This window comes from Orcinus orca, chromosome 20 (assembly GCF_937001465.1).
Source record: "Orcinus orca chromosome 20, mOrcOrc1.1, whole genome shotgun sequence".
Lineage (NCBI taxonomy): Eukaryota > Metazoa > Chordata > Mammalia > Artiodactyla > Delphinidae > Orcinus > Orcinus orca.
This window is the reverse complement of record NC_064578.1, coordinates 13,670,413-13,697,843: the sequence shown is the minus strand read 5'-3', so window position 1 is coordinate 13,697,843 and position 27,431 is coordinate 13,670,413. Positions and strand designations below refer to the sequence as shown.

The 27,431-nt window shown below is 45.8% G+C and overlaps 1 protein-coding gene, 2 long non-coding RNA genes and 2 other non-coding genes across 13 annotated transcripts in view; 1 reads left to right on the top strand and 4 right to left on the bottom strand.

Moving 5' to 3' along the window:
- VAC14 (VAC14 component of PIKFYVE complex) overlaps positions 1-27,431 on the top strand; it is a 206,075-nt gene that overhangs the window by 10,283 nt on the left and 168,361 nt on the right. For 2 of the 9 annotated variants that reach the window (XM_049703817.1, XM_049703816.1), the window contains exon 2: positions 19,055-19,205. The exons of 2 other annotated variants lie outside the window; for them this stretch is intronic. In XM_049703817.1, the coding sequence (XP_049559774.1) occupies positions 19,104-19,205 (102 nt within the window). In that variant the 5' untranslated portion in view covers positions 19,055-19,103. Of the gene's footprint in view, positions 1-19,054; positions 19,206-19,815; positions 19,924-20,476; positions 20,587-20,873; positions 20,981-27,431 lie in introns of all 9 variants that reach the window. 5 more of the 9 variants (XM_049703820.1, XM_049703818.1, XM_049703822.1 and 2 more) reach the window with 5 other exon arrangements.
- The window catches only part of LOC125962751 (uncharacterized), a 102,676-nt gene continuing 80,327 nt past the window's right edge, over positions 5,083-27,431 (bottom strand). Inside the window, exon 2 of the long non-coding RNA XR_007474450.1 lies at positions 5,083-5,666. This is a non-coding gene — a long non-coding RNA (uncharacterized LOC125962751). The remainder of the gene's footprint in view (positions 5,667-27,431) is intronic.
- On the bottom strand, positions 5,695-7,828 carry LOC117202630 (uncharacterized). The gene is made up of 3 exons (XR_004485116.2): positions 7,655-7,828; positions 6,378-6,477; positions 5,695-5,986 (listed from the first exon to the last, which is right to left on the bottom strand). It is a non-coding gene; the product is annotated as an uncharacterized LOC117202630 (long non-coding RNA).
- Positions 8,262-8,332, bottom strand: TRNAG-GCC (transfer RNA glycine (anticodon GCC)). The gene has a single exon. It is a non-coding gene; the product is annotated as a tRNA-Gly (tRNA).
- TRNAG-GCC (transfer RNA glycine (anticodon GCC)) lies at positions 8,961-9,031 on the bottom strand. Its single transcript has one exon. It is a non-coding gene; the product is annotated as a tRNA-Gly (tRNA).

Genomic DNA, 27,431 nt, shown 5'->3' with positions numbered 1-27,431 from the left:
ACAGGCTTCTTGGTGGCGGCAGCAGCAGCCTTAGCATCTCATGCCCGTCTCTGGGGTCTGCGCTTTAGCCGCGGCTCACGCCCGTCTCTGGAGCTCCTTTAAGCAGCGCTCTTAATCCCCTCTCCTCGCGCACCAGGAAACAAAGAGGGAAGAAAAAGTCTCTTGCTTCTTCGGCAGCTCCAGACCTTTTCCCAGACTCCCTCCCGGCTAGCCGTGGTGCACTGACCCCTTCAGGCTGTGTTCACGCCGCCAAACCCAGTCCTCTCCCTGCGCTCCAACCGAAGCCCAAGCCTCAGCTCCCAGCCCCGCCTGCCCCGGCGGGGGACCAGACAAGCCTCTCGGGCTGGTGAGTGCTGGTCGGCACCGATCCTCTGAATCTCCCCGCTTTGCCCTCCGCACCCCTGTTAATGTGCTCTCCTCCGCGGCTCCGAAGCTCCCCCCCTCCGCCACCCGCAGTCTCCGCCCGCAAAGGGGCTTCCTAGTGTGTGGAAACCTTTCCTCCTTCACAGCTCCCTCCCACTGGTGCAGGTCCTGTCCCTATTCTTTTGTCTCTGTTTTTTCTTTTGCCCTACCCAGGTACGTGGGGAGTTTCTTGCCTTTTGGGAGGTCTGAGGTCTTCTGCCAGCATTCAGTAGGTGTTCTGTGGGAGTTGTTCCACATGTAGATGTATTTCTGGTGTATCTATGGGGAGGGTGGTGATCTCTGCGTCTTACTCTTATGCCATCTTCCCCTCGTCCAATCATGGCCATTCTGACTGTTGTGAGGTGGTACCTCATTGTACTTTTGATTTGAATTTCTCTAATAATTAGCGATTTTGAGCATCTTTTTAAAAAAATTTTATTGGGACTTCCCTGGTGGTGTAGTGGTTAGGAATCCACCTGCCAGTGCAGGGGACACAGGTTCGAGCCCTGTCTGGGAAGATCCCACATGCTGCAGAGCAACTAAGCCCATGCACCACAACTACTAAGCCTGCGCCCTAGAGCCCGTGAGCCACAACTACTGAGCCCGCATGCCACAACTACTGAAGCCCGTGCGCCTAGAGCCCGTGCTCCGCAACAAGAGAAGCCACCACAAATGAGAAGCCCGCGCACCGCAATGAAGTGTAGCCCCTGCTCGCCACAACTAGAGAAAGCCCGCGCACAGCAATGAAGACCCAAACACAGCCAAAAATACATTTATTAAAAAAAATTTTTATTGGAGTATAGTTGATATACAGTTGTGTTAGTTTCAGGTGTACAGCAAAGTGATTCAGTTATGCATATACATATATTCATTCTTTTTCAGATTCTTTTCTCATATAGCTTATCACAGAATATTGAGTAGAGTTCCCTGTGGTGTACCGTAGGTCCCCATTGGTCATCTATCTTATATGTGCATGTGTTCATCCCAAGCTCCTGATTTATCCCTCCCCACCATGTTTCCCCTTTGGTAACCATAAGTTTGTTTTTGATATCTATAAGTCTGCTTCTGTTTTGTAAATAAGATCATTTGTATCTTTTTTTAAATTAAATTCCACATATGAATGATATCACGTGAAATTTATCTGTCTGACTTACTTCACTTAGTATAATCATCTCTATCTAGGTCCAGACATGTTGCTGCAAATGGCACTATTTTGTTGTTTTTTATGGCCGAGTAATATTCCATTGTGTATATGTACCACATCTTCTTTATCCACCTCTCTGTTGATGGACATTTAGGTTGCTTCCATGCCTTGGCTATTGTGCATAGTGCTGCAGTGCACACTGGGGTGCATGTATCCTTTCAGATTATGGTTTTCTCTGGATATATGCCCAGGAGTGAGATTGCTGGATCATATGGTAGCTCTGTTTTAAGTTTTTAAAGGAATCTCCATACTGTTCTCCATAGTGGTTGTACCAGTTTACAGTCCCACCAACAGTGTAGGAGGGTTCCCTGTTTCTCCATCTTGTTTACCCTTTCAAACAACCAGCTCTTGGTTTTATTGATTTTTAGAATTTTTTTAAATTTCTATTTTATTTCCTCTCTGATCTTTATTATTTCCTTCCTTCTGCTGACTTTTTATAGGGTATTTAATTTTTTAAAAAATTTATTTTATTTATTTATTTTTGGCTGTGTTGGGTCTTCGTTGCTGTGCGCGGGCTTTCTCTAATTGCGGTAAGTGGGGGTACTCTTTGTTGTGGTGCACGGCCTTCTCATTGCGGTGGCTTCTCTTATTGCAGAGCACGGGCTTAAGGCACGCAGGCTTCAGTAGTTGTGGCTCATGGGCCCTAGAGTGCAAGCTCAGTAGTTGTGGCTCACGGGCTTAGTTGCTCCGCAGCATGTGGCATCTTCCCGGGCCAGGGGTCGAACCCATGTCCCCTGCACTGGCAGGCAGATTCTTAACCACTGCACCACCAGGGAAGCCCCTGAAGGGTATTTTAAATTGAGAAATTTCACAGTGAATTTCAGGTTTCTGGCATCTTTTAAGGGAACCCTGGGGCTTTGTGATCAGATCAAGGTTGAACTGCTGAGTTTGACCTAGCTCTTTGGAGCCTACCACCTCTGCAGGGAGACACTTTTTATTACCAACTGGCTTAAGGCAGTTTTTACAGTGTGGGTCAGAATTCCACACAGCTCTGCTCTTTACCAGCAGTGGGACCTCAGCAAATTGCTTCATTCAGGGATCACAGACTGGCATCCAGGGGCTGTGTCCGGCCAACAGACCTGTTTGGTTTGGCCTGGATCCCAGGGTCTTTTAAACTGACAAATTTCATAGTACATTTGAGTTTCTGGGTTCTCTTAAGTAATGGGAAGATGTGGCTCTGTGGGGCCCACATTCCCACATAGAAGATCAGGGGACCCAGGGGTCCAACCTCCTACCCCAGCCGAGACTTGGGCTCCCCAGTTTGCTTCCTGTGTTGCCAAGTTCAGCACAGCCTGTCTTACCTCCCTTGGCCTTCTCACTTGTGTCTCTTTCTTGGCCCCTGTAAGCATTTGAGTTTGTGACCTTGGGTTTAACCTCTCTGTGCCTCAGTTAACTCATCTTAAAAAGAAAAAAATGCACATTGAAAACATGCTGAGTGAAGGAAGCCCGTCGCAAAAGGCCATGTATTGTATGATTTCACTTACATGAAATGCCTAGAATAGGCAAATCCACAGAGACAGGAAGTAGAGTAGTGGTTGCCTAGGGCTTAGGGAAGGGATTGGGGGATATGGGTAGTGACTACTCATGAGGTAATCTTTGTGGGATGATGAAAATGTAAAATTGATTGTGGCGACAGTCGCACAACTCTGTGAACATACTAAAACCCACTGAATTGTACACATGAATTTATGGCATGTGAATAATATCTCAATTTTAAAAAATAAGAGTACCTGTAGGTTGTGTTACAGTGTGAGGACAGTGCTTATTCAGTGGTCACAGTTACTGTCACCTGAGATCCAAACATGCCTCCTGCTGTCTCGGACTCGTTCCTTCTTTACAGTTTTTCCACTGATTATACCCAGTGGATGCTTAGTATATTTTGTTACTTAACTCACTCTTGGGCTTTTTCGGAAGCTCTTGGGCCTTTCCTCAGAGGCAGATGTTCCGCTTTTCCTGTTCAGTTATTGGAGACTAGTGAGCAAGTGGAAACCACATTACTTAAATACTCAGCAAAGCAGATGGAGGAGATGTTTGCCTGCTAGCTTCTGTTTGGGAAATCACTGCCTGGATATGTTGCCCGATTACAGCATGTCACATACAGAACTGAGGTGGGTCACTGGACTTGCCAGGGTAAAAAAGGCAGCCCAAAGTCCAAGCTGAAATTTTTACAGCACAGGGACAAACACAACTCTGGATTATCTTGCTGTCCTACTTGGAGCCAGGAGCAAAGCAGGTTCTCAGTCAGCAGTTAATGAATGAATATGATCTTGTATGGTGTGTTTAAGATCACAGTTTGTCTGATTGTGATTTTGCACTAATACTGTTACATGAGTATATGCAGTGCAGAACACATTGCATGCATTATCTTATGTAATTCTCTAAAAACAGTGCAAAGTCACAGCCAGGGCTGTCTCCGCTAAAGACACAGAAATGTGCATGCAATGGCAGAAACCTCTGCCACCTCCTGGCCGGGCCATTTGGACATCAACACATGAAATGAGATAGGGCTAAATGAAATAATGCATGTAAAGTGCCTGGCACCCAGTAGGCATCCAACAGGTGGGAGCTTTGATGTTTGAAGAGAGGATAATGTAACCTGGGAGATTTCAGACCTGGTGTCAGAAAAACCTAGGTTTGATTTCTGCACCTCCCATCCATAAGTTGTGTGACCTTGTATGTTCCGTAACATCTCTGAGCCTCCTTTCCCCCATCTGTAAAATGGGTATTATAGTACCTAGCTCTGTGGCTTATTTTAAGGTTCAAATGAGATAACACGTGTAAAGCATCCACCACATTACTAGCATGTAGTAAGTGCTCAGGAAATGGTTACTTCTTTCCTGCCTTAATGGTAGAAAACCAGCCCTAGACCTTCAACATCTCAAGTATGTACCTCATCTGTATGTACACCCGTGTGTGGCGGAGGAATGCTTCAGAGATGTCTAACACTAGACAGTGGCGAAAATGCATGGAGGAAGCTGCACTTCAGTTGGGGCCTGAGTTCTGCACGAGGGAAGCACCCTCTGTAATTGGGTGTGTGCACTTTGCAGCTGACGTGCTTTAAGAAGATGGGCGGGAGGAACTGGTGTACAGTTGAGGGGGCCTGGGCTTTGTAGGTGCCAAGGTTCAGATCCTCTGTGACCTCAAGAAAGGGACTTGGTTTCCCTGAGGCTCTGTTTCAAATCTAAATGATGAGATGATAATAACTACAGAAGGAGGTTGCTGTGAGGAATAACCAACCCCTGGAATACTTAGAGCGTGTTCCTGGGAAGTGGTCAGCTCCCCAGTCCTCATGCAGCCTGTCCCCGGGCTGCGTTACAGAGGCCGAGGGTCCCAGTGTGGGGCTGTGGTTTTGTTGCAAGAAAGAAAGTGGGGCGCAAGAGGATGGTCACATCCCAGGTCTCAGGTGAGTCCCTGGGACGGACGCCGAATGTGGGTTCTTGTCTTCATGGAGGAAAGAATTCAAGAGCGAGCCATAGTAAAGTGAAAGAAGGTTTATTCAGGGAGATACACACTCCACAGACAGAGTGTGAGCCATCTCGGAAGGTGAGAGAGGCCCCAGGTATGGGATTGTCACTTTATAGGGGTGGGTAATTTCATAGGCTAAGGAGTGAGAGGCTTATTCCAGGAATGGAGCCACCGCCCACTTCTGGCCTTTTACTGTCCGCCTCGGAATTGACATGGCGCCTGTGGGTGTGTCATTTAGCTTGCTGATATGTTACAGTGAACCTGTACTGAGGCTCAAGGTTAGTAGAAGTCAATCATCTGTCATCTTGAACCTAGTTGTTTCTAACCAGTTTATGTCGTGTCCTCAATGGCTATGGCATTCTTGTAAAGGTTGTGCCCTGCCCCATTCCTGTCTCATTTGTGTTGCTGAGACGAGGCCCCACGTTCTCCTTGGGTGAAAGACACATCCTGGCCTGTCTGTGGCTCCTTCTCAATCAGGGACAAGGTAGTCGGTGTGGCACTTTGTGAAGTTGAGAGCAGGGTAGAGAGCTTGGAGTTGGCCAGCATTGGGCGTTGTGCCTCCTGGGGAATGGGTGTTGCTGCCATCCTGCGACACCTCTGACTAGTTGAGAATGGAGGGATACTTCGTCAGCCAAAGTTTTTAGAGAAATGAAGCAGAAGCAGATCTCTTCTGTGGCACAGAACAGCGATGCGTGTGACCCTAATGTCAGCAAAGGTCACTGGGACTTGTGATCTGGGCCAAATATTAACTTCAGAACTAGTTGAGATCCCCGAGCTGTGGCTCACAACGTGGAGATGAAAGAGGAGACGGGGTGTTCTTTTGAAGAGACACTAGCCTGGAACTGGGGACGCCCGGATTTCAAACTTCACTTCCTCTGCTTCCCTTTGTAGTTGCTTTTTCTCTCTGCCTGTGCCCTGTGGAGAGACCAGGTCCTGCTGACGGGGGCTATTTGGGGCACCCCCAAGGAGTTGGTTCACCCCTAGGCAAACGCATGTCAAGTCACATCCTGGCATCGGCATCTGTCCCCAGCCATGGCCCTGGGTACCTGGTCCTTCTCACTCTGCGTTCTGAGATCCTGGTAGTGGTGCCCTTTGTCCCTCCTAACTTGAATTGTAAGCTAGGGGTTAGGCCCGTCCAAGTACAGTTCTGATTTACCCAACAGGTTAGGTGTAGATGAGCAGGCCACCCCTTGTCACCAGTACGGCAGCCTGGGGCTTTGCCCGTGTTTCCCTACAGCTTGCCCTGCGGCCCCGCCCACAGGCACAGATGGGTCCCTGGACAGATGCTTACTGATTCCTCACTTACTGTGTGGGGAGCTCTAGACGCGGGGAGAGGGCTGGCGCTCAAGAGGCAGAGAATCGTGCCACCAGTCTGTCCTCAGGGACTCTGGCCTGGAGCTGTGGAGCTAGAAACATGAAACACGTGAGAAAGAACCCGTGACATTCCATGGTGCAGTGCTGGGCACAGACTGCGGGGTGGCCGAGTCCTTCGGCGTTCAGAGGAGGAGTGGTCCTTCCTGGGATGGTCGGAAAAAGCAGGGGGTTGGATGTGAACTGGACTTAAGGCTGGCTAGGATGTGGACGGGAATGGGAGCTTCCCCACAGGAAGTGTCCAAGGAGTATCATAGCAGGGCCCAGTAAGAAGCCCTTACTGGAGAGGAAAGTTGTGCTGGGCAGCTGAGCAGTGAGACTGCAGAGGTCAGCCGGCCCTGTCTTGATCACCCTGACTGTCAGGTAGAGAGCGTGGGCTCGGGTCGTGGGACAGGTCTTTCTGCTGTGGCCCCAGGGGTGACCCACAGGGCCAGGCCCAGTGCTCTGAGAACTGGTGGTTTTGGTGAGAACATGTTCTCAGGGTTTCCCTCCACAGGGAACCACTGTTTGTCATTGTCTCGCTCTCCTGGACACTGATAATATTCTTTCTCCGAGAGCAGATAGAGACTTGGGGTTCCAGGCCCTCGGGAACTGAATGGGCCATTGTATTTGTAGTGGCCTGGGGTGCCCTGAGTTGCGTCCTGGTAAGATTCGGGGTGGGGGGACCTTGCAGCTGGTGTAGAGCGAACGGGAATGTCGGGGGGTGCTGAACACAGATATTCCCCTTGCCCATCTCCTCCCCCTTCAGGAGACCCTGTTACACTTGCCCGCTGTCACCCGTCGTTAGTGCCCCATTCCTCATGCTCTCCCACCATTTGGTCTCTGTCAGCCTTTGCAGTCCTCAGAGTTCCCTAAACGCTGTTCGAATCCCTACCACCCACCGCTGCAGATCACTCGTACCTTCCGTGGCTGCTCACGGCCACCAGAAGCAAAGGCCACTTCCTTTGCCAAGCACGTGAGTGGGCGCAGCCTCTCTGGCCCTGTCACCCACGTCTCCTCCACCTGTGTCCTTTGTGCTGCCAATCCAAGTGCCTCTGTCCTTCCTCTGAGCCTTTGTTCATGCTGTTCCCTCTGTCTGGGCTTCCTCACCCTGAATGAACACCTACTGATCTTTCAGAACCCCTTTCAAAAGCTGACCCTCATGAAGCCACACCTCACTCCCTCCCCACGAAAGCTGCCGCTTGTGCTCTTTCTCGCCTGCCCCCTCCTCACCTTGCACTGTCTTCACCAGATTTTTTCTCTGTTTTGCATGAAAGTCCTTGAGGCCTCTCTTGTTTCCCCTCCACGGGATTCTGGCAGAGAGCCCCTCAGGGGCAGGGAATGCGTCCCCTTTGCTGTCTCTCAAGTGGGGAGGAGGGCCCTTTCCGGTGGCTCAGGGACCGTTTGTGACCTGAAACAAGGAGACAAGCGAGGAGGTGGTTCCAGGACGGGCTGTGCTGCTGGCAGGGCTGGGTCTTTGCTGCCCTGCTGGAGCCTCATGAATGTCGTTACTCCCACTCTCAGGGCTGCTCTAACACCGGCGGAGCAGAAACACACACGGCCTGGCTTCCCCCGGGGCATTGCAGTCAGAGTCCCCGGGCAGCCTGTCTGGGCAGGAGGGGAGGCACAGCTGCTTGCAGCGGCTTTGGTGATCCCCACATCCTGGACTCCTCAAGAACAAGGGGACACAAGATCTAGGTCTCTGTGGTTAGGAAACAGGCGTGGAAAACTCAAGCTAGAAAAAAGTCATTCTAGGTTTTTGAGACTGTATCACCAATGCTGTAGGCAGTGTGAAATGTCAAATCCAGTCTCTTAGGATGATTAAAAAAAAGTTTGCTGCTGCATTGGCTGGGAATCGAACCCGGGCCTCCCGCGTGGCAGGCGAGAATTCTACCACTGAACCACCAGTGCTCCAGCTGTGAACAGCTGTGTGAGCACCTCCCTTTAACCCCAGTCCTCTTGTCTGTACGCTGATTCACAGAATGGAAGGCCACATCAGCACAGCTGCAACGGCAGAGGCTTAGGCTCCAGGGCAGGAGAGAAGGCAGGAGGAGGCTGTGTGTGTGCGCGCACAAGCGCGCACGTGTGTGCGTTGTGTGTGTGCGTTATGTGTGTGCGTGAGAAGTTGATTTGCCTTCAGACGTCAGGACAGGAAGTAGAGCTCAAGTCGTTCCTTCTCAGTGGCAAAAAGCCCACTGAGACTCTGGGGACTTCCTCCTCTCTGAAGTGTGGGTCCTCCCATCCCACATTCACGTGGTGTGTTGAGCTGTTTTACAGCTCACAGGCTTCAGCACAGCTTCCTGCTGGAGACTGGCCAAGGCTGAGGGGGTGCAGCAGGAGTCCCCTTACCGGGGGAAGGGTCCCGCAGCCAGTGGTGCCTCTGTGGAGAAGCCAGCTGCTGTTCGTGCTCACGAAGCAGGGAAGTGCGCTCGGAGATTCGCAGCACCCTTGGCTGCTGCAGGCCGGGCGTGACTGAGGAGCTGGATCCTGCAGCAGGATCTCTGGGGGAGCTTGCCAGGAAGAGGCCAAAAAGCAGCACTGCATTGGCCGGGAATCGAACCCGGGCCTCCCGCGTGGCAGGCGAGAATTCTACCACTGAACCACCAATGCTCTGGCTGTTCTCTGGCACACCTGCAGGGCTTTTCTCAAGAGGCTGTGTCTGTCATGACAGTCAGAGAGCTCTGACACATCACTGGGCCCCGTCTGGCTGGTTTGTCCTGTATGAGAATACAGGGGGTTTATGTAGAGCCATCCTTGCTGCGCCTTGTTACACTGCTTAGGGAGGGGGCGCTTATGGAACTGGCTTCCTCCCGAGGCCCTTGGTTCATCCACAGCCCTCAGCCCCCTGCGGTGGGCTTGGTGGAATCACACCCTATAAAGATCAAAGCAAGAGGGCCCTCACAGACCATCTGCATAGCCCCTTCCTGGAATCCCTGTTTCTGCTCCCACATCCGCTAACTCAGGAGTCAGGCCTGTTTGATTCACCTCTGGCCACAGTCCCAGGCACAGAATAGATGCCCCCTGCGACTTGCGGGATTGAATCTTTATCAAGCCATGTAATCCCCATTGAACAGCCTTTTTTTTCTTTTTTTTCATTTTAACATCTTTATTGGAGTATAATTGCTTTACAATGGTATGTTAGTTTCAGCTTCACAACAAAATGAATCAGTTATATATATACATATGTTCCCATATCTCTTACCGCTTGCGTCTCCCTCCCTCCCACCCTCCCTATCCCACCCTTCCAGGCGGTCACAAAGCACCAAGCTGATCTCCCTGTGCTATGCGGCTGCTTCCCACTAGCTATCTACCTTACGTTTGGTAGTGTATATATGTCCATGCCTCTCTCTCGCTTTGTCACCGTTTACCCTTCCCCCTCCCCATAGCCTCAAGTCCATTCTCTAGTAAGTCTGTGTCTTTATTCCTGTTTCACCCCTAGGTTTTTCATGACATTTTTTTCTTAAATTCCATATATATGTGTTAGCATACGGTATTTATCTCTCTCCTTCTGACTTACTTCACTCTGTATGACAGACTCTAGGTCTATCCACCTCATTACAAATAGCTCAATTTCATTTCTTTTTATGGCTGAGTATATGTGCCACATCTTCTTTATCCATTCAGCCGATGATGGACACTTAGGTTGTTTCCATCTCTGGGGTATTGTAAATAGAGCTGAAATGAACATTTGGTACATGACTCTTTTTGAATTTTGGTTTTCTCAGGGTATATGCCCAGTAGTGGGATTGCTGGGTCATATGGTAGTTCTATTTGTAGTTTTTTAAGGAACCTCCATACTGTTCTCCACAGTGGCTGTATCAATTTACATTCCCACCAACAGTGTAAGAGGGTTCCCTTTTCTCCACACCCTCTCCAGCATTTATTGTTTCTAGATTTTTTGATGATGGCCATTCTGACTGGTGTGAGATGATACCTCATTGTAGTTTTGATTTGCACTTCTCTAATGATTAGTGATGTTGATTGATTTGCGTTTATTGAAGAATCCTTGCATTCCTGGAATAAACCCCACTTGATCATGGTGTATGATCCGTTTAATGTGCTGTTGGATTCTGTTTGCTAGTATTTTGTTGAGGATTTTTGCATCTATGTTCATCAGTGATATTGGCCTGTAGTTTTCTTTCTTTGTGACATCCTTGTCTGGTTTTGGTATCAGGGTGATGGTGGCCTCGTAGAATGAGTTGGGGAGTGTTCCTCCCTCTGCTATATTTTGGAAGAGTTTGAGGAGGATAGGTGATAGCTCTTCTCTAAATGTTTGATAGAATTCGCCTGTGAAGCCATCTGGTCCTGGGCTTTTGCTTGTTGGAAGATTTTTAATCACAGTTTTAATTTCAGTGCTTGTGATTGGTCTGTTCATATTTTCTATTTCTTCCTGATTCAGTCTTGGCAGGTTGTGCCTTTCTAAGAATTTGTCCATTTCTTCCAGGTTGTCCATTTTATTGGCATAGAGTTGCTTGTAGTAATCTCTCATGATCTTTTGTATTTCTGCAGTGTCAGTTGTTACTTCTCCTTTTTCATTTCTAATTCTATTGATTTGAGTCTTCTCCCTTTTTTGCTTGATGAGTCTGGCTAATGGTTTATCAATTTTGTTTATCCTTTCAAAGAACCAGCTTTTAGTTTTATTGATCTTTGCTATCGTTTCCTTCATTTCTTTTTCATTTCTTTCTGATCTGATTTTTATGATTTCTTTCCTTCTGCTAACTTTGGGGGTTTTTTGTTCTTTCTCTAATTGCTTTAGGTGCAAGGTTAGGTTGTTTATTCGAGATGTTTCCTGTTTCTTAAGGTAGGATTGTATTGCTATAAACTTCCCTCTTAGAACTGCTTTTGCTGCATCCCATAGATTTTGAGTCGTTGTGTCTCCATTGTCATTTGTTTCTAGGTATTTTTTGATTTCCTCTTTGATTTCTTCAGTGATCACTTCGTTATTAAGTAGTGTATTGTTTAGCCTCCATGTGTTTGTATTTTTTACAGATCTTTTCCTGTAATTGATATCTAGTCTCATGGCCTTGTGGTCAGAAAAGATACTTGATACAATTTCAATTTTCGTAAATTTACCAAGGCTTGATTTGTGACCTAAGATATGATCTATCCTGGAGAATGTTCCATGAGCACTTGAGAAAAATGTGTATTCTGTTGTTTTTGGATGGAATGTCCTATAAATATCAATTAAGTCCATCTCGTTTAATGTATCATTTAAAGCTTGTGTTTCCTTATTTATTTTCATTTTGGATGATCTGTCCATGGGTGAAAGTGGGGTGTTAAAGTCCCCTACTATGAATGTGTTACTGTCGATTTCCCCTTTTATGGCTGTCAATATTTGCCTTATGTATTGAGGTGCTCCTATGTTGGGTGCATAAATATTTACAATTGTTATATCTTCTTCTTGGATCGATCCCTTGATCATTATGTAGTGGCCTTCTTTGTCTCTTCTAATAGTCTTTGTTTTAAAGTCTATTTTGTCTGATATGAGAATTGCTACTCCAGCTTTCTTTTGGTTTCCATTTGCATGAAATACCTTTTTCCATCCCCTTACTTTCAGTCTGTATGTGTCTCTAGGTCTGAAGTGGGTCTCTTGTAGACAGCAAATATATGCGTCTTGTTTTTGTATCCATTCAGCCAATCTGTGTCTTTTGGTGGGAGCATTTAGTCCATTTACATTTAAGGTAATTATCGATATGTGTGTTCCCATTCCCATTTTCTTAATTGTTTTGGGTTCGTTATTGTAGGTCTTTTCCTTCTTTTGTGTTTCTTGCCTAGAGAAGTTCCTTGAGCAGTTGTTGTAGAGCTGGTTTGGTGGTGCTGAACTCTCTCAGCTTTTGCTTGTCTGTAAAGGTTTTAATTTCTCCATCAAATCTGAATGAGATCCTTGCTGGGTAGAGTGTTCTTGGCTGCAGGTTTTTCTCCTTCAACGCTTTCAATATGTCCTGCCACTCCCTTGTTTCTGCTGAGAGATCAGCTGTTAACCTTATGGGGATTCCCTTGTGTGTTATTTGTTGTTTTTCCCTTGCTGCTTTTAATATGCTTTCTTTGTATTTAATTTTTGACAGTTTGATTGATATGTGTCTTGGCGTATTTCTCCTTGGATTTATCCTGTATGGGACTCTCTGTGCTTCCTCGACTTGATTAACTATTTCCTTTCCCGTATTAGGGAAGTTTTCAACTATAATCTCTTCAAATATTTTCTCAGTCCCTTTCTTTTTCTCTTCTTCTTCTGGAACCCCTATAATTCGAATGTTGGTGCGTTTAATGTTGTCCCAGAGGTCTCTGAGACTGTCCTCAGTTCTTTTCATTCTTGTTTCTTTATTCTGCTCTGCAGTAGTTATTTCCACTATTTTATCTTCCAGGTCACTTATCCGTTCTTCTGCCTCAGTTATTCTGCTGTTGATCCCATCTAGAGTATTTTTCATTTCATTTATTGTGTTGTTCATCATTGTTTGTTTCATCTTTAGTTCTTCTAGGTCCTTGTTAAATGTTTCTTGCATTTTGTCTATTCTGTTTCCAAGATTTTGGATCATCTTTACTATCATTATTCTGAATTCTTTTTCAGGTAGACTGCCTATTTCCTCTTCATTTGTTAGGTCTGGTGGGTTTTTATCTTCTTCATCTGCTGTGTGTTTTTCTGTCTTTTCCTTTTGCTTATCTTACTGTGTTTGGGGTCTCCTTTTTTGCAGACTGCAGGTTTGTAGTTCCTGTTGTTTTTTGTGTCTGTCCCCAGTGGCTAAGGTTGGTTCGGTGGGTTGTGTAGGCTTCCTGGTGGAGGGGACTAGTGCCTGTGTTCTGGTGGATGAGGCTGGATCTTGTCTTTCTGGTGGGCAGGTCCACGTCTGGTGGTGTGTTTTGGGGTGTCTGTGGCCTTATTATGATTTTAGGCAGCCTTTCTGCTAATGGGTGGGGTTGTGTTCCTGTCTTGCTAGTTGTTTGGCATAGGATGTCCAGCACTGTAGCTTGCTGGTTGTTGAGTGAAGCTGGGTGCTGGCATTGAGATGGAGATCTCTGGGAGATTTTCGCTGTTTGATATTATGTGCAGCTGGGAGGCCTCTTGTGGACCAGTGTCCTGAAGTTGGCTCTCCCACCTCAGAGGCCCAGCACTGACTCCTGGCTGCAGCACCAAAAGCCTTTCATCCACAGGGCTCCTTAATTTGGGATGATTCGTTGTCTATTTATGTATTCCACAGATGCAGGGTACATGAAGTTGATTGTGGAGCTTTAATCCGCTGCTTCTTAGGCTGCTGGGAGAGATTTCCCTTTCTCTTCTTTGTTCTCACAGCTCCCAGGGGCTCAGCTTTGGATTTGGCCCCGCCTGTGCATGTAGGTTGCCGGAGGGCGTCTGTTCTTTGCTCAGACAGGACGGGGTTAAAGGAGCTGCTGATTCGGAGGCTCTGGCTCACTCAGGCCGGGGGTGGGGGGGGGGGGGTAGGGAGGGTCACGGAGTGCGGGGGCAGGCCTGCGGTGGCACAGGCTGGCGTGACTGGCACAGGCCGGCGTGACGTTGCTAGCCTGAGGCGTGCCGTGCGTTCTCCCGGGGGAGTTGTCCCTGGATCCTGGGACCCTGGCAGTGGCTGGCTGCACAGGCTCCCTGGAAGGGGGTGTGGATAGTGACCTGTGTTCGCACACAAGTTTCTTGCTGGCGGCAGCAGCGGCCTTAGCGTCTCATGTCTGTCTCTGGTTCCGCACTTATAGCCGCGGCTTGCACCCGTCTCTGGAGCTCTCTTAAGCAGCGTTCTTAATCCCCTCTCCTCGTGCACCAGGAAACAAAAAGGGAAGAAAAAGTCTCTTGCCTCTTAGGCAGGTCCAGACTTTTCCCCGGACTCCCGGCTAGCCGTGGCGCACTAACGCCCTGCAGGCTGTGTTCACGCTGCCAACCTCAGTCCTCTCCCGGTGCTCCGACAGAAGCCAGAGCCTCAGCTCCCAGCCCCGCCCACCCCATCGGGCAAGCAGACAAGCCTCTCGGCTGGTGAGTGCCGGTCGGCCCTGATCCTCTGCGCTGGAATCTCTCCGCTTTGCCCTCCACACCCCTGTTGCTGTGCTCTCCTCCACGGCTCCAAAGCTCTGCCATCCGCAGTCTCCGCCCGCAAAGGGGCTTCCTAGCGTGTAGACACTTTTCCTCCTTCTCAGCTCCCTCTCGCTGGTGCAGGACCCGTCCCTATCCTTTTGTCTCTGTTTATTTTTTTCTGTTGCCCTAACCAGGTACGTGGGGGGTTCCTTGCCTTTTGGGAGGTCTGAGGTCTTCTGACAGCGTTCAGTAGGTGCTCCGTAGGAGTTGTTCCACGCGTAGATGTATTTCTGGTGTATCTGTGGGGAGGAAGGTGATCTCCGAGTCTTACTCTTCTGCCATCTTCCCAGAAGTCTGAACAGCCTTTTTACAGGAGTGGTCACAGCCTCACAGGACAGCACATTTAGTTAACGCTAATTACTAGCAGGTTCCTGCTACTGATCTGAAACCACACAAACTAATTAATACCTTTTGGACTTGACTGTCCTTAAAATTCTTTGAGCCAGCTTGAGACCCGCATTTATGCCATAGGTGAGCAGTGTACCTGCTGTGATGGGCACAGAGCAATTAGGCAATGAGTCCAGGCAACTACTTTGAAAAGTCTGTGATCTCTAGGCCTCCCTCGTCACACCTTCAGCTGCTACACGGGTCCTAGTCCCTCCCACCTGATGGTGAGACAGTCTCCCCCTTCCCATCCATCTCACAGCTTTTTTTTTTTTTTGGAGTATAATTGCTTTACAATGTTAGTTTCTTCTGTACAATGAATCAGCTGTATGTATACCTATATCCCCTCCTTCTTGGATCTCCCTCCCACCCCACCCCCACCCCACCTGTCTAGGTCACCACAGAGCACCGAGCTGAGCTCCCTGTGCTATACAGCAGGTTCCCACTAGCTATTTTACACATGGTAGTGTATTTATGTCAAACATTATCTCCCAATTTATCCCACCGTCCCCTTCCCCCACTACGTCCACATGTCCATTCTCTACATCTCCGTCTCTATTCCGGCCCTGCAAATACGTTCATCTGTGCCATTTTTCTAGATTCCACATATATGCATTAATATATTTGGTTTTGTTTTCCTGACTTCACTCTGTGTGACAGAGTCTAGGTCCATCCACATCTCTACAAATGACCCAATTTCATTGTTTTTTATGGCTGAGTAATATTCCATTGTACATATGTACCACATCTTTATCAATTCTTCTGCAGATGGACCTTTAGGTTGTTTTCATGTCCTGGCTCTTGTAAATAGTGCTGCAATGAACACTGGGGTACATGTATCTTTTTTAATTGTGCTCTTTTCAGGGTACATGCCCAGTAGTGGGACTGCTGGGTCATATGGTATTTCTATTTTTAGTTTTTTAAGGAACCTCCATACTGTTTTCCATAGTGGCTGTATCAATTTACATTCCCACCAACAGTGTGAGAGGGTTCCCTTTTCTCCACACCCTCTCCAGCATTGTTCGTAGATTTTTTGATGATGGCCATTCTGACTGGTGTGAGGTGATACCTCATTGCAGTTTTGATTTGCATTTCTCTAATAATTAGTGATGTTGACCATCTTTTCATGTGTCTCTTCGCCATATGGAGAAATGTCTATTTAGGTCTTCCACCCATTTTTTGCTTGGGTGGTTTTTTTGATATTGAGCTGCATGAGCTGTTTATACGTTTTGGAGATTAATCCTTTGTCAGTTACTTTGTTTGCAAATATGTTCTCCCATTTTGAGGATTATCTTTTCGTCTTGTTTATCGTTTCCTTTGCTGCGCAGAAGCTTTTAATTAGGTCCCATTTGTTTATTTTTGTCTTTATTTACATTACTCTAGGAGGTGGATCAAAAAAGACCTTGCTGGGGCTTCCCTGGTGGCACAGTGGTTGAGAGTCCGCCTGCTGATGCATGGGACGCAGGTTCGTGCCCCGGTCCGGGAGGGTCCTGCATGCTGCGGGGCGGCTGGGCCTGTGGGCCGTAGCTGCTGGGCCTGCGTGTTTGGAGCAGCAGGAGAGGCCATAGCAGTGAGAGGCCTGTGTACCACAAAAAAAAAAAAAGATCTTGCTGTGATTTATATCAGATAATGTTCTGCCTTTGTTTTCCTCCTAGAGTTTCAGTGTCCAGTCTTACATTTAGGTCTTTAATCCATTTTGAGTTTATTTTTGTGTATGGTGTTAGGGAATGTTCTCATTTCATTCTTTTATGGGTAGTTGTCCAGTTTGCCCAGCACCATTTATTGAAGAGGCTGTGTTTTCTCCATTGTATATTCTTGCCTCCTTTGTCATAGATTAGGTGACCATAGGTGCACGGCTTTATCTCTGGGCTTTCTATCCTGTACTATAGTTTGAGGTCTGGGAGCCTGATTCCTCCAGCTCTGTTTTTCTTTCTCAAGATTGCTTTGGCTATTCAGGGTCTTTTGTGTTTCCATACAAATTGTAAAATATTTTCTTCTCATTCTGTGAAAAATGCCATTGGTAATTTGATAGGGATTGCATTGAACCTACAGTTCAATGTAACTATACTACAGCTTTGCATAGTATAGTTATTTTCACAATATTGATTCTTCCAATTCAAGAACATGATGTATTTCTTCATCTGTTTGTGTCATCTTTGATTTCTTTCATCAGTGTTTTATAGTTTTCTGAGTACAGATCTTTTGCCTCCTTAGGTTTATTCCTAGGTATTTTATTCTTGTTGTGATGGTAAATGGGGCTGTTTCCTTAATTTCTCTTTCTAATCTTTCATTGTTAGTGTATAGGAATGCAAGAGATTTCTGTATATTCATTTTGTATCCTGTAACTTTACCAGATTCATTGATTTGTTCTCATAGTTTTCTGGTGGCATCTTTAAGATTTTCTAGGTATAGTATAATGCCATCTACAAACACTTCTGCTTTTCCAATTTGTATTCCTTTGTTTCTTTTTCTTCTCTGATTGCCATGGACAGGACTCCCAAAACTATGTGGAATAATAGTGGTGAGAGTGGACATCCTTGTCTTGTTCCTGATCTTAGAGGAAATGTTTTCAATTGTTGATCATTGACAATGATGTTATTATGTTGAGGTGGGTTCCTTCTGTGCCCACTTTCTGGAGAGTTTTTATCATAAATGGGTGTTGAATTTTGCCAAAAGCTTTTTCTGCATCTAATGAGATGATCATGGGGTTTTTCTTAAAACACTCTGACCATCTCTTCAAAACCCATGAGCAGCTTCCCTGTTACCCACAATGTGAGATCCCTTCTCCTGAATCTGAGCTGCTGGGCCAGCTCATCCCAGTTGATTTCTTGCTGTTCTCTGGACCCCAGGCAAATTTGGCTATTTTTCTCTCCTTGCCTTTGCCCACACATTTCCTCCTGTCCAGAACACCTGCTTCCTTCTCTCAGGGTCCCTGCCTCCTCTGAGGTCCAGCTCAGTTCCCACTCCTGGGAAGATGTCCCTGACCCCCAGGCCACAGCTCCCCAGTGGTTATCTGGGCCCCTCATGCCACCATTGGCCCTCATGAGGCTTCTCACTGCAGAGATGCTGTGAGCCTCCAAAGGGCAGAGTGTCTTCACATCCACTGGGCTCTGAAAGGAGACCCTGGTGCCTGACAGAGCTTGGCCTCCCTGTGCTCGCCTCCATTCGGGCAGGGCCTGCCTTGGGAGCATCCCCCCAGGGTGACCACAGGTGCTGCCTCCCTCAGACCCCTCTCCCTGCTAGCATCACCCCCCAGGTGGGCACCGTGCAGGCGTCTCTACCCTTCCTGCCCTCTCCCTGCTGCTTCCCACTGCCTCAGCTGTATTTCAGGCCTCCCTTCCTGACCCTGAGCACTGCAGTGTTCTCCCTTGGAGATATTGCAGTCTCCCTCTGTCAAACCAGGCCACCTCCACCTGAGGCAGCCTCTCTGGTCAAAACATAGACATAAGTATGTCACCCCATTGCTGGAAACCTTTCACCAGCTCGTCTTTTTCTTTAATTGTCCCCAGCCACCCCTTCCACACACCAGACTCCTCACCCTTCCCTAAATACACCATGTCTTTTCGGGGCCCCCGCCTTTAGCCAGGCTCTTCCCTGTGCCTGAGGTTCCCTGCCTGCCTTTCTTTACCTGGAAAAGGCCTGGTAATGGTACTAAGATCCGACTCAGATGGCGCTTCCCTGTCAGCCCAGGGAGACTTACCTGCGGCGTTCTTGCTTCTGTGGTGTTGCTTGTGTCATGTTGCTACACATCCTTGTTTGTTTGTGGATCCCCAGAAACAATGACACAGACACAGAGAACCACTTGGGTGCATGAGCTGCTTGCAACACTGAGCAAGTATTGAATGAAGACGGTGGATCACTACAGTTTTGGGGCCCCAGCAGGACATTCACTTGCATTCTCTCAGATTCCCAGAAGTGACACTGTTCACCACTGTTCTTCATTCTGTCATAGACAAAGGGAAACGGAGACCCAGAAAAGGGAAAGGACCATGACCCAGCCAACGCCTCCCAGTCAGCAGCAGAACTGGGAAAGCCCTGCCCCGAGATGCCAGACTCCCAATTCCTCTTTCTAAACAGGTCATCTCGCTCCCTCACCCCAGCCCCGGGCCCCAGAGCTGGCAGTAGCAGGAGCAGCCTGATCCCGCTGGTCCTGCAGCCCCTCTCTGCTCCCTCTCCAGGCTGGTCCGGGAGTTCGTGGCCCAGAACAACACCGTGCAGATCAAGAACATGATCCAGACGCTGTCTCAGGAATTGGCCCTGTCCCAGCACCCGCACAGCCAGAAAAGGGGCCTCATCGGCCTGGCCGCCTGCTCCATCGCTCTGGGCAAGGTGAGCCCTTCTCCTGGAGGGACGTACACACTAGCCAGGGCCTTGACCCTGACCCCCGAGCCCCAGCAGGGTGTTGCAGACTTGTGATTTCTTTATTGCCATTCTCTCCACATCTCAGACCTGAAGGCTGGCTCTGTGGCCTTGCACCCTGGGTCTTGATGCTCTTGGTAATTAAAAAAATATTTGTTTCACTTACAGTTAATGGAATAGTATACAGCTCTATGATGAGAGTATAGAGTTATGTCAACAGCAGGATCAAAATACAGAACCATTCTGTCCCCCTAATGGCCCCTCATGCTGACCCCACCCTGCCCCCAGTGACAGGGCAGTTTATGCTCAGCTCACCAGGGCATTCGAGCCAGACCACAGAGATGCAGGGTTTTGCCTTTTGATTAGTTCTCTCGACCTTGATTCCTGCTTTCAGTGCATCCTTTTTGCTGGTCCTTCGGCCTGTGTGAGGAGGGATGCTCCGGGGGCCTCTCCTGCCTGACTCAGGCTCCGTCATCTTCCTCTGTGTCCGCCTGACCCCTGGAGCCAGCCCGGGCCGGGGATTCAGCCAGGTCAGGCAGCCCCGCCCCCAGCAGGCAGCTCTCATGCCTTTGACCCACAGGACATCGTGACGGAGAGCAACAAGTTCGACCTGGTGGGCTTCATCCCCTTGTTGCGGGAGAGGATTTATTCCAACAACCAGTACGCCCGGCAGTTCATCATCTCCTGGGTAAGGTCCGGCCCCGTGACGCTCCTTCTCCAGCTGTAGGGAGCCTCTAGTTGAGTGAGGTCTGCTCTCTGGCTCACCTGGGCACTTCCTGTGGCTGCAAGGATGCCTCACTGTTATCCCTCTAGGAGCCAATGACACCAGATCATCCGAAAACACATGTATTCAGCTTTGCCCCCAAAGCCCATCACGTTTGCCTCTGCAGAGGATGTGGTTCCTTCCTTGTCTCCGGAAACACCCAGATTTACCTTTGAAGCCAGCTGTGCTCCTCCAGCTGTCACACCTCTTCTAGCCTTGCCCACCTTTCCCATGGGTTCCCTCCCGCACCCCCCGCCCCACCCCCGGGCATCTGAACTGCCCTGGGGTTAAATTGCCGTTCCCCTGCCCATTGAACAGAAACAACAGCTACTAGCACCTGCTCCCCCATGGGACACCGCAGTGCCGTGAAAAGATGCCTCAGCAGGGCTCCTTCTCGCTGGCCAGTCCAGAGGATGGGCGAGGAGATGCAGGTTCTCTGGCTGCTGACTTTCCCTGATGGTTTCCTCCCCTGGGGCAGATCCTGGTTCTGGAGTCCGTGCCAGACATTAACCTGCTGGATTATTTGCCGGAGATCCTGGATGGACTCTTCCAGATCCTGGGCGACAACGGCAAAGAGATTCGGAAAATGTGAGTGGAGGAGGAGAGGGGCAGGCGGCTGCAGGGGCCCCTCGGCGCGTACGCATACCCCACACCCAACAGACAGGCGGCGGCAGGAGAGCACGAAATTCACCGTCCTCTTCCTGGCTCGTGTGCTTCCTGCTTTGAGGAGCTAGGAGATCATCCACCCCCAGCCTCGGAAAAATGTCCATCTGACAAGTGTGTCCCACAGAGCACAGCAGACATGGCACCACTGGTGGAGGCTCCTCTGGCTCTGGCTGCATGAGCTGTCTCCTTTCTCCTTTGCTCATTGGTAGGTGTGAGGTGGTTCTTGGAGAATTCTTGAAGGAAATTAAAAAGAACCCTTCCAATGTTAAGTTTGCTGAGATGGCCAACATCCTGGTGATCCACTGCCAGACCACGGGTGAGTGTGTAAAGGCCCCAAGGCCACCACCACCTCCTCAGAAGCACCTTTCTGTCTCCCCGTCTCAGAGAGAGTCCTCGTGGGAGTGTGAATCAGTGTGACAGCGGGTCCTGGAGCAGTGGGTCCTTGTGGGAGAGATTCCAATTCTCTAACAAAGGCATAACTAACCAAGTTCAGGAATTAAAAATGGGGGACCTTGCTATATATCCTAATTCATGATTTAGCAATCCATAGTAATACTAACAGTGTTCTCCTTATGGCATAACTTTTTACTATATAAACAATATATGATGCTTGAGTATATAATTTAGAAAAACAGATACCAAAATAAAATACAGTCCCACAACTTAGGCAAAAGTGTTCCTCAATTCTTATAGAATGTAAACTACAAAACATTGAAAAATTAGAGAATACCAACATAAATGTAAAGACATCCCACACTTATGGATTAGATGACTTAAAATGACAATACTTCCCAAATTGATCTCCATATTCAATTCAGTCGATATCAAAATAACAGCTGCATTTTTTTCAGAAATGTTTCAGATCCTAAAATTCATATGGAAATGCAAAGGATCCAGAATAGGCAAAACTACCTTTCAAAAGAGGAAAAAAATTGGAAAATTCATACGTCCCAATTTCAGAACTCACTACAAAGCTACAGTAATAGGTGGATAGATCAAACAGAACTAAGAATCCATAAATAAACCTTTACATTTATGGTCAGATATTTTTCTTAAGAGGTGCCGAAACAATTCAGTGGGGGAAATTAGTCTTTTCAACAAATAGCACTGGAACAACTGGATACCTGCATGCAGAAAAATGAAGTTGGACCCCCTCCTGCCACCATACACACAGAAAGAAAAACTCCAAATAGATCACAAGCCTAAGTACTATATTTAGAACTATATAATTCTATTTAGGGGTAAATCTTTATGAGTTTCAGTTGAGCGATGGCTTCTAAAATATGACAGCAAAAGCACATGGGACAAGACAAAAAGAAAAAATAGGTATTTGGGAATTCATCAAAATTAAAAACTTTTATGCTTCAAAAGACACTATCAAGGGACTTCCCTGGTGGTCCAGTGGTTAAGACACCATGCTTCCACTGCAGGGGGCACGGGTTTGATCCCTGGTCCAGGAACTGAGATCCCACATGCCACACTGCACAGCCAAAAAACAGAAGGAAAAAAGCAAAAGACACTATCAAGAAAGTGAAAAGACAGTTCCACAAAAGGGAAGAGAATATTTGTAAATCATATATCTGATATGGGGCTTGTATCTAAAATATATAAAGAACTCTCATTACTCAAATAAACTCAGTTTTAAAAAATGAGATCTGAATAAACATTTCTCGAGAGAAGATATACAGATGGCCAAAAAGCACATAAAAAGGTGCTCAACATCCTTAGCCATCATGGAAATGCAAATCAAAGACACTATGAGATACCACTTTACATCCATTAGTATTAGTATCAATGGCAAGTATCAAATAAAATAAAAAGGAAAATAACATGTTGGCAAGAACGTGGGGTAATTAGAAACCTTATACACTGCTGGTGGGAATGTAAAATGGGACAGCTGCTTTGGAAAACAGTCTGGCAGTTCCTCAAAAAAAAATTTGACCCAGCAACTCCACTCCTAGGTATATATCCAGGAGAAATGAAAACCTATGTTCACGCAAAACCTTTTACATGAATGTTCATAACAACGTTATTCGTAATAGCCAAAAAGTAGAAGCTACCCAGACTTCTATCAACTGGTAGAATGGATGAGTAAAATGTGATATATGCCTATAACTAGGTATTATTTTACATTTAATCCTGTGAAGGACCTGATCAGATTGGTTTCTTATAAAGATTTACTATAGGATCAATGCGGATAATCAGTTGCGGGAGTGGACAAGGAGACACTTAGAATGGAGACAGGAGGGACATCCGGAGATTGCTGCTATGTCCCAAAGATGCCTGAACTAAGGTAGCAGCAGTGTGATAGGAAAGATGGGACAAATTTGAGAGATGTTGTCTAGAATTAATGGGCCTCAGCAAGTAATGGAGGACAAAAGAAAAGGGAAAGAGGGGAGTCACAGCAAGCTCCTACTTCTCAGGACGCCACTCAGGCAACATCACCAGAGAGTAAAAGCTCCCAAACCGTACAATATCAAGAGTTAATAAACTTCCAGAAACTCTCTAATAGAATAGGCTACAGAACCAGACTCCCTGGATTCAAATCCAGCTTCTCCACTTCTTGTGTTGCCTTGGACAAGTTACTTTATATTTGCAGGCCTCCGTTTCCCATCTGTACAGCAAAGATAATATCACCTATTCATACAGCTGTGCGGATTAGACAGTCAATACATCAATACAGAGACACTTTTAAATATTCTAGATGCATGCAAGTGTTCCATTAGTATTGGCTCCTCTTATTAAGTCCCTACCTTATCAATTTGCAGCAAGCCTATCTCTTTACCGTGACTTCTAAAATTTGCACAGCACCCAGCGTTAACTGATGTAGCTTATATCCTGTGAACACCTGATAAGCAGAAAAGAGTCTCAAGCTGTAGCAAGGTGAACTTGCGGACCTATTCACCAGTAACTAGCTAACAAATATTAAAGACTCAATTGTAAAAACAGATACATTTAGACTTACGATATGAAGGTTAAAGCCTCAATACGCCAACTCCATTTCCCTTGACTAGTAGCCCTCCATCCACATAATATGTGTGTTTACTGTAATGACTGACTAACTGCCTTTTGCGGAAACTATCAATATTCCGCATACACAGCATCTAGAAGGATTAAGCAGAACTCTAGGGAATTAAAAGATAAAATTAAGTGAAAAGTTCTAAATCCCTAGAAAAGGGTTCTAGTAAACTTTCAGTCTTTTTCCCCTTTTTTGTTAGACTAATATTAGAGTTCTGTCCTTTAACTGTCAAATGGTTTTCCAGCCTACAAGTAATCTTTCTTCACAGAGGAGTCTTTTAAAAGCTATAAATAAAATATCCCAAATATTTTCTTTTTCTCACAGATGAGAACATTGGAACACTGACATTTTAATCTGTTCTGTACAAGAATGAGTTGTGTCAACACAGTGCTCCCAGCTACAGCACTGAAAAAAACAAGTTTAATTAAAGACAGAGAAGAAACCACATATGGAGCCTAAGCCATTGAGATACAATGAAGAGTGTCATCTTCAGAGTCAGTTCTCTATGAACAAATCTCTTGTCAGTGTCAGGAGGGGAAAAAAAGACAGCAAAGTAAAGGTGTGCTGTATACCACAGGAAACTCTGCTCAATATTCTGTAATAACCTAAATGGGAAAAGAATTTGAAAAAGAATAGATACATGTATATGTATAACTGAATCAGTTTGCTGTACACCTGAAACTAACACAACATTGTTATACTCAACTATACTCAACTATAGTTGAGTTATAGTCAAGTATAGTTATAGTCAACTATACTCCAATATAAAATAAAAAATTTTTAAAAACAGATGAATGGATAAAGATGTGGTGTGTATATATACAGTGGAGTACTACTCAGCTGTAAAAAAGAATGAAAACTTGCCACTTGCAGCAAGAGGGATGGACCTGGAGGGTATTATGCAGTTCATATTCTTATTATGAAATAAGTCAGAGAAAAACAAACACTGTATGATATCACTTATATGTGGAATCTAAAAAAATACAATGAACTAGTGAATATAACAAAGAAACAGACTCACAGATACAGAGAGCAGACAAGTGGTTACCAATGGAGGGGGGGAGAGGGGCAAGATAGGGGTAGGGAATTAAGAGGTACAAACTATCAGGTATAAAATAAATAAGCTACAAGGATATATTTTACAACAGAGGGAGTATAGTCAATACTTTACAATAACTATAAATGGAGCATAACCTTTAAAAATTGTGAATCACTATATATTACACCTGTAACATATAATATTGTATATCAACTATACTTCAATGAAAAAATTAAGGGTACTTTCCTGGTGGTGCAGTGGTTAAGAATCTGCCTACCAATGCAGGGGACACGGGTTCGATCCCTGGTCCAGGAAGATCCCACATACTGCGGAGCAGCTAAGTCCACGCACCACAACTATTGAAGCTGACATGCCACAACTACAGAAGCCCGTGCACCTAGAGCCCGTGCTCCACGACAAGAGAAGCCACCACAATGAGAAGCCCACGCACTGCAACGAAGAGTAGCCCCTGCTCGCCGCAACTAGAGAAAGCCCACGCACAGCAACAAAGGCCCAACACAACCAAAAATAAATAGATAAATTTATAAAAAATAAAACATCAGACTTTCTGCACAATTGTGAGGGTTTTTTTTTTCTAATGTTTATTAGAAAATTCAAAGGAATCTTTAAACAGTAACATAAGCCTTTGGGTGCTCAGATCTCTTACTGGTTTATAGAAGTCATAAAAGAGAGGCCATCATTTTTCACTAGCTAAAACATAAAACAGTATTTTGTAATTAATTGTCATTTTACATACCTATATAAACATAAACCTTACTGTTTAAGCTTTCAAAAATTGTGATGAGAAGTTCTTTTAAGCAAACAAATTGAACTGTGAAGGTTAAAGAAAGGTAGAAAACAACAACTCAATTATTCAACCAATATTTATTAAGCACCCCCCTCGTGCAAAGCCTCTTGGGAAATACAAATATGACCGAGATGCAGATGCTGCCTGTGTGGGGCTTGCTGTATAGCAAATAACTGTTTCTGACCTTCCATTTGCAAAAATGGGCAGTGTTCCACAGGCTCTGTAAATTTAAAATGCTCTGTAGGGCATTTTGAATTGGTTTGTATTCTAAAAGAAATGGGCAGGACAATAATATAAAACATGGTAAAAAATGTACCCCTTAAGTTTTCTCCCCATTTTCCATTAAAACTTTAGCTTCTCTAAAAATTGTGATCATGTTGATAAACTATGTGCATATTGCCTAGGAATGAAAAAAGAAGGTGTGATGCTATAAAGGAAAAACATGGTGGTATCAAATGTCAATATTCAAACTAAGTACTAAAACTTAGTATTTGTGTAGTACTTACTACTTACTTCCAGAGTTTGAACAGTACTCCTAACATCATAAAACATCTTTGGATATAAGTAGATACCTATTAACCACATATATGTTATAAAAGATAGAGCTGAAGTACAAAAAGAGAAAGAAGCTTAGCCAAGATCACAAGGTAATGGTTTAACAAAAACGAATAATGCTTTTACTGGGTTTATTCCAGAATGTTGGTTGTATTCCTTCCTCAAATTCTAATTTGAAGAAAAAAAGTACCATTATCACTACTGTTTTCCAAAGTTAAGCACAGCTCTAACTACATTCTAACAGTGGCTCGCCTGCGTGTCTCCTGCCCTTCTGCCAGGGCACCTACCATCAGAGAGGCAGGACAGCACAGTGAAAAGAAAACAGGGCAGATGGGCCCAGATTCCAGCCTCAGCTCTACCACTTCCCAGCTCAGTAACTTTTGGTCAGGTTACCTATTTGAGATTTATTTTGATTGCACCAGGTCTTAGTTGCAGCTCACCGGCTCCTTTAGTTGCGGCATATGTGCTCCTTAGTTGTGGCATGGGAACTCTTAGTTGCGGCATGCATGTGGGATCTAGTTCTCTGACCAGGGATAGAACCCATGTCCCCTGCACTGGAAGGCAGATTCTTAACCACTGCACCACCAGGGAAGTCCCTCTTTTCCCTCATCTATAAAATAGGGTTGATAGCAACTACTCAATAGTGTTATGATAACGCTTCGATAGGATAATATATGCAAAGTACTCTGTTCATTTCTTGGCATATACAGTTGATCCTCCATAAATAATATTCTTATTAACTATTGATTTCTAGATCACTGACCATTTGCTGGTATTACATGTTATCGTACTCTCCAGATTGTATATTTCTTATGACTACAACTTCTCTTTCTTCCTGTAATGTAGCCTAACTCACCTTAGTGGGCATGTTTAGTACTAAATACCTACTGGTCTGCTCATACATCTATAACTTGGCTTTTCTGCAGTACAGTATTACAGAATGTTTTATTAGTATGGGCTCATTGTCAACACTGCCCACTGTAACTGATTACATTTCAATCCTGGCGTTGATACTTAATAGTGTACAACTTTTGGCAAGTTACTTAACTAACCTGTGTCTCAAACTTCCTCATCTGTAAGATGGACATGTAAAAATATTTTACATTTATAGGGCTGCTGTGAAGACTAAATATGTTAAATATACATAAAGCTATTAGAATAATGCCTGGTCCAAATAAGAGCACAAAAAACATTTGCTATTACCTGATAAATATATACGCACAATGAATATTATTTTATATTTATTGTAATAGTATTAAATATTCCTCAGAATTTATATGATACAAAGTTGTAGGAAGAGTGAGCAGGATAAATATCAGCATAAGAACAATAGGGACATTTATAAA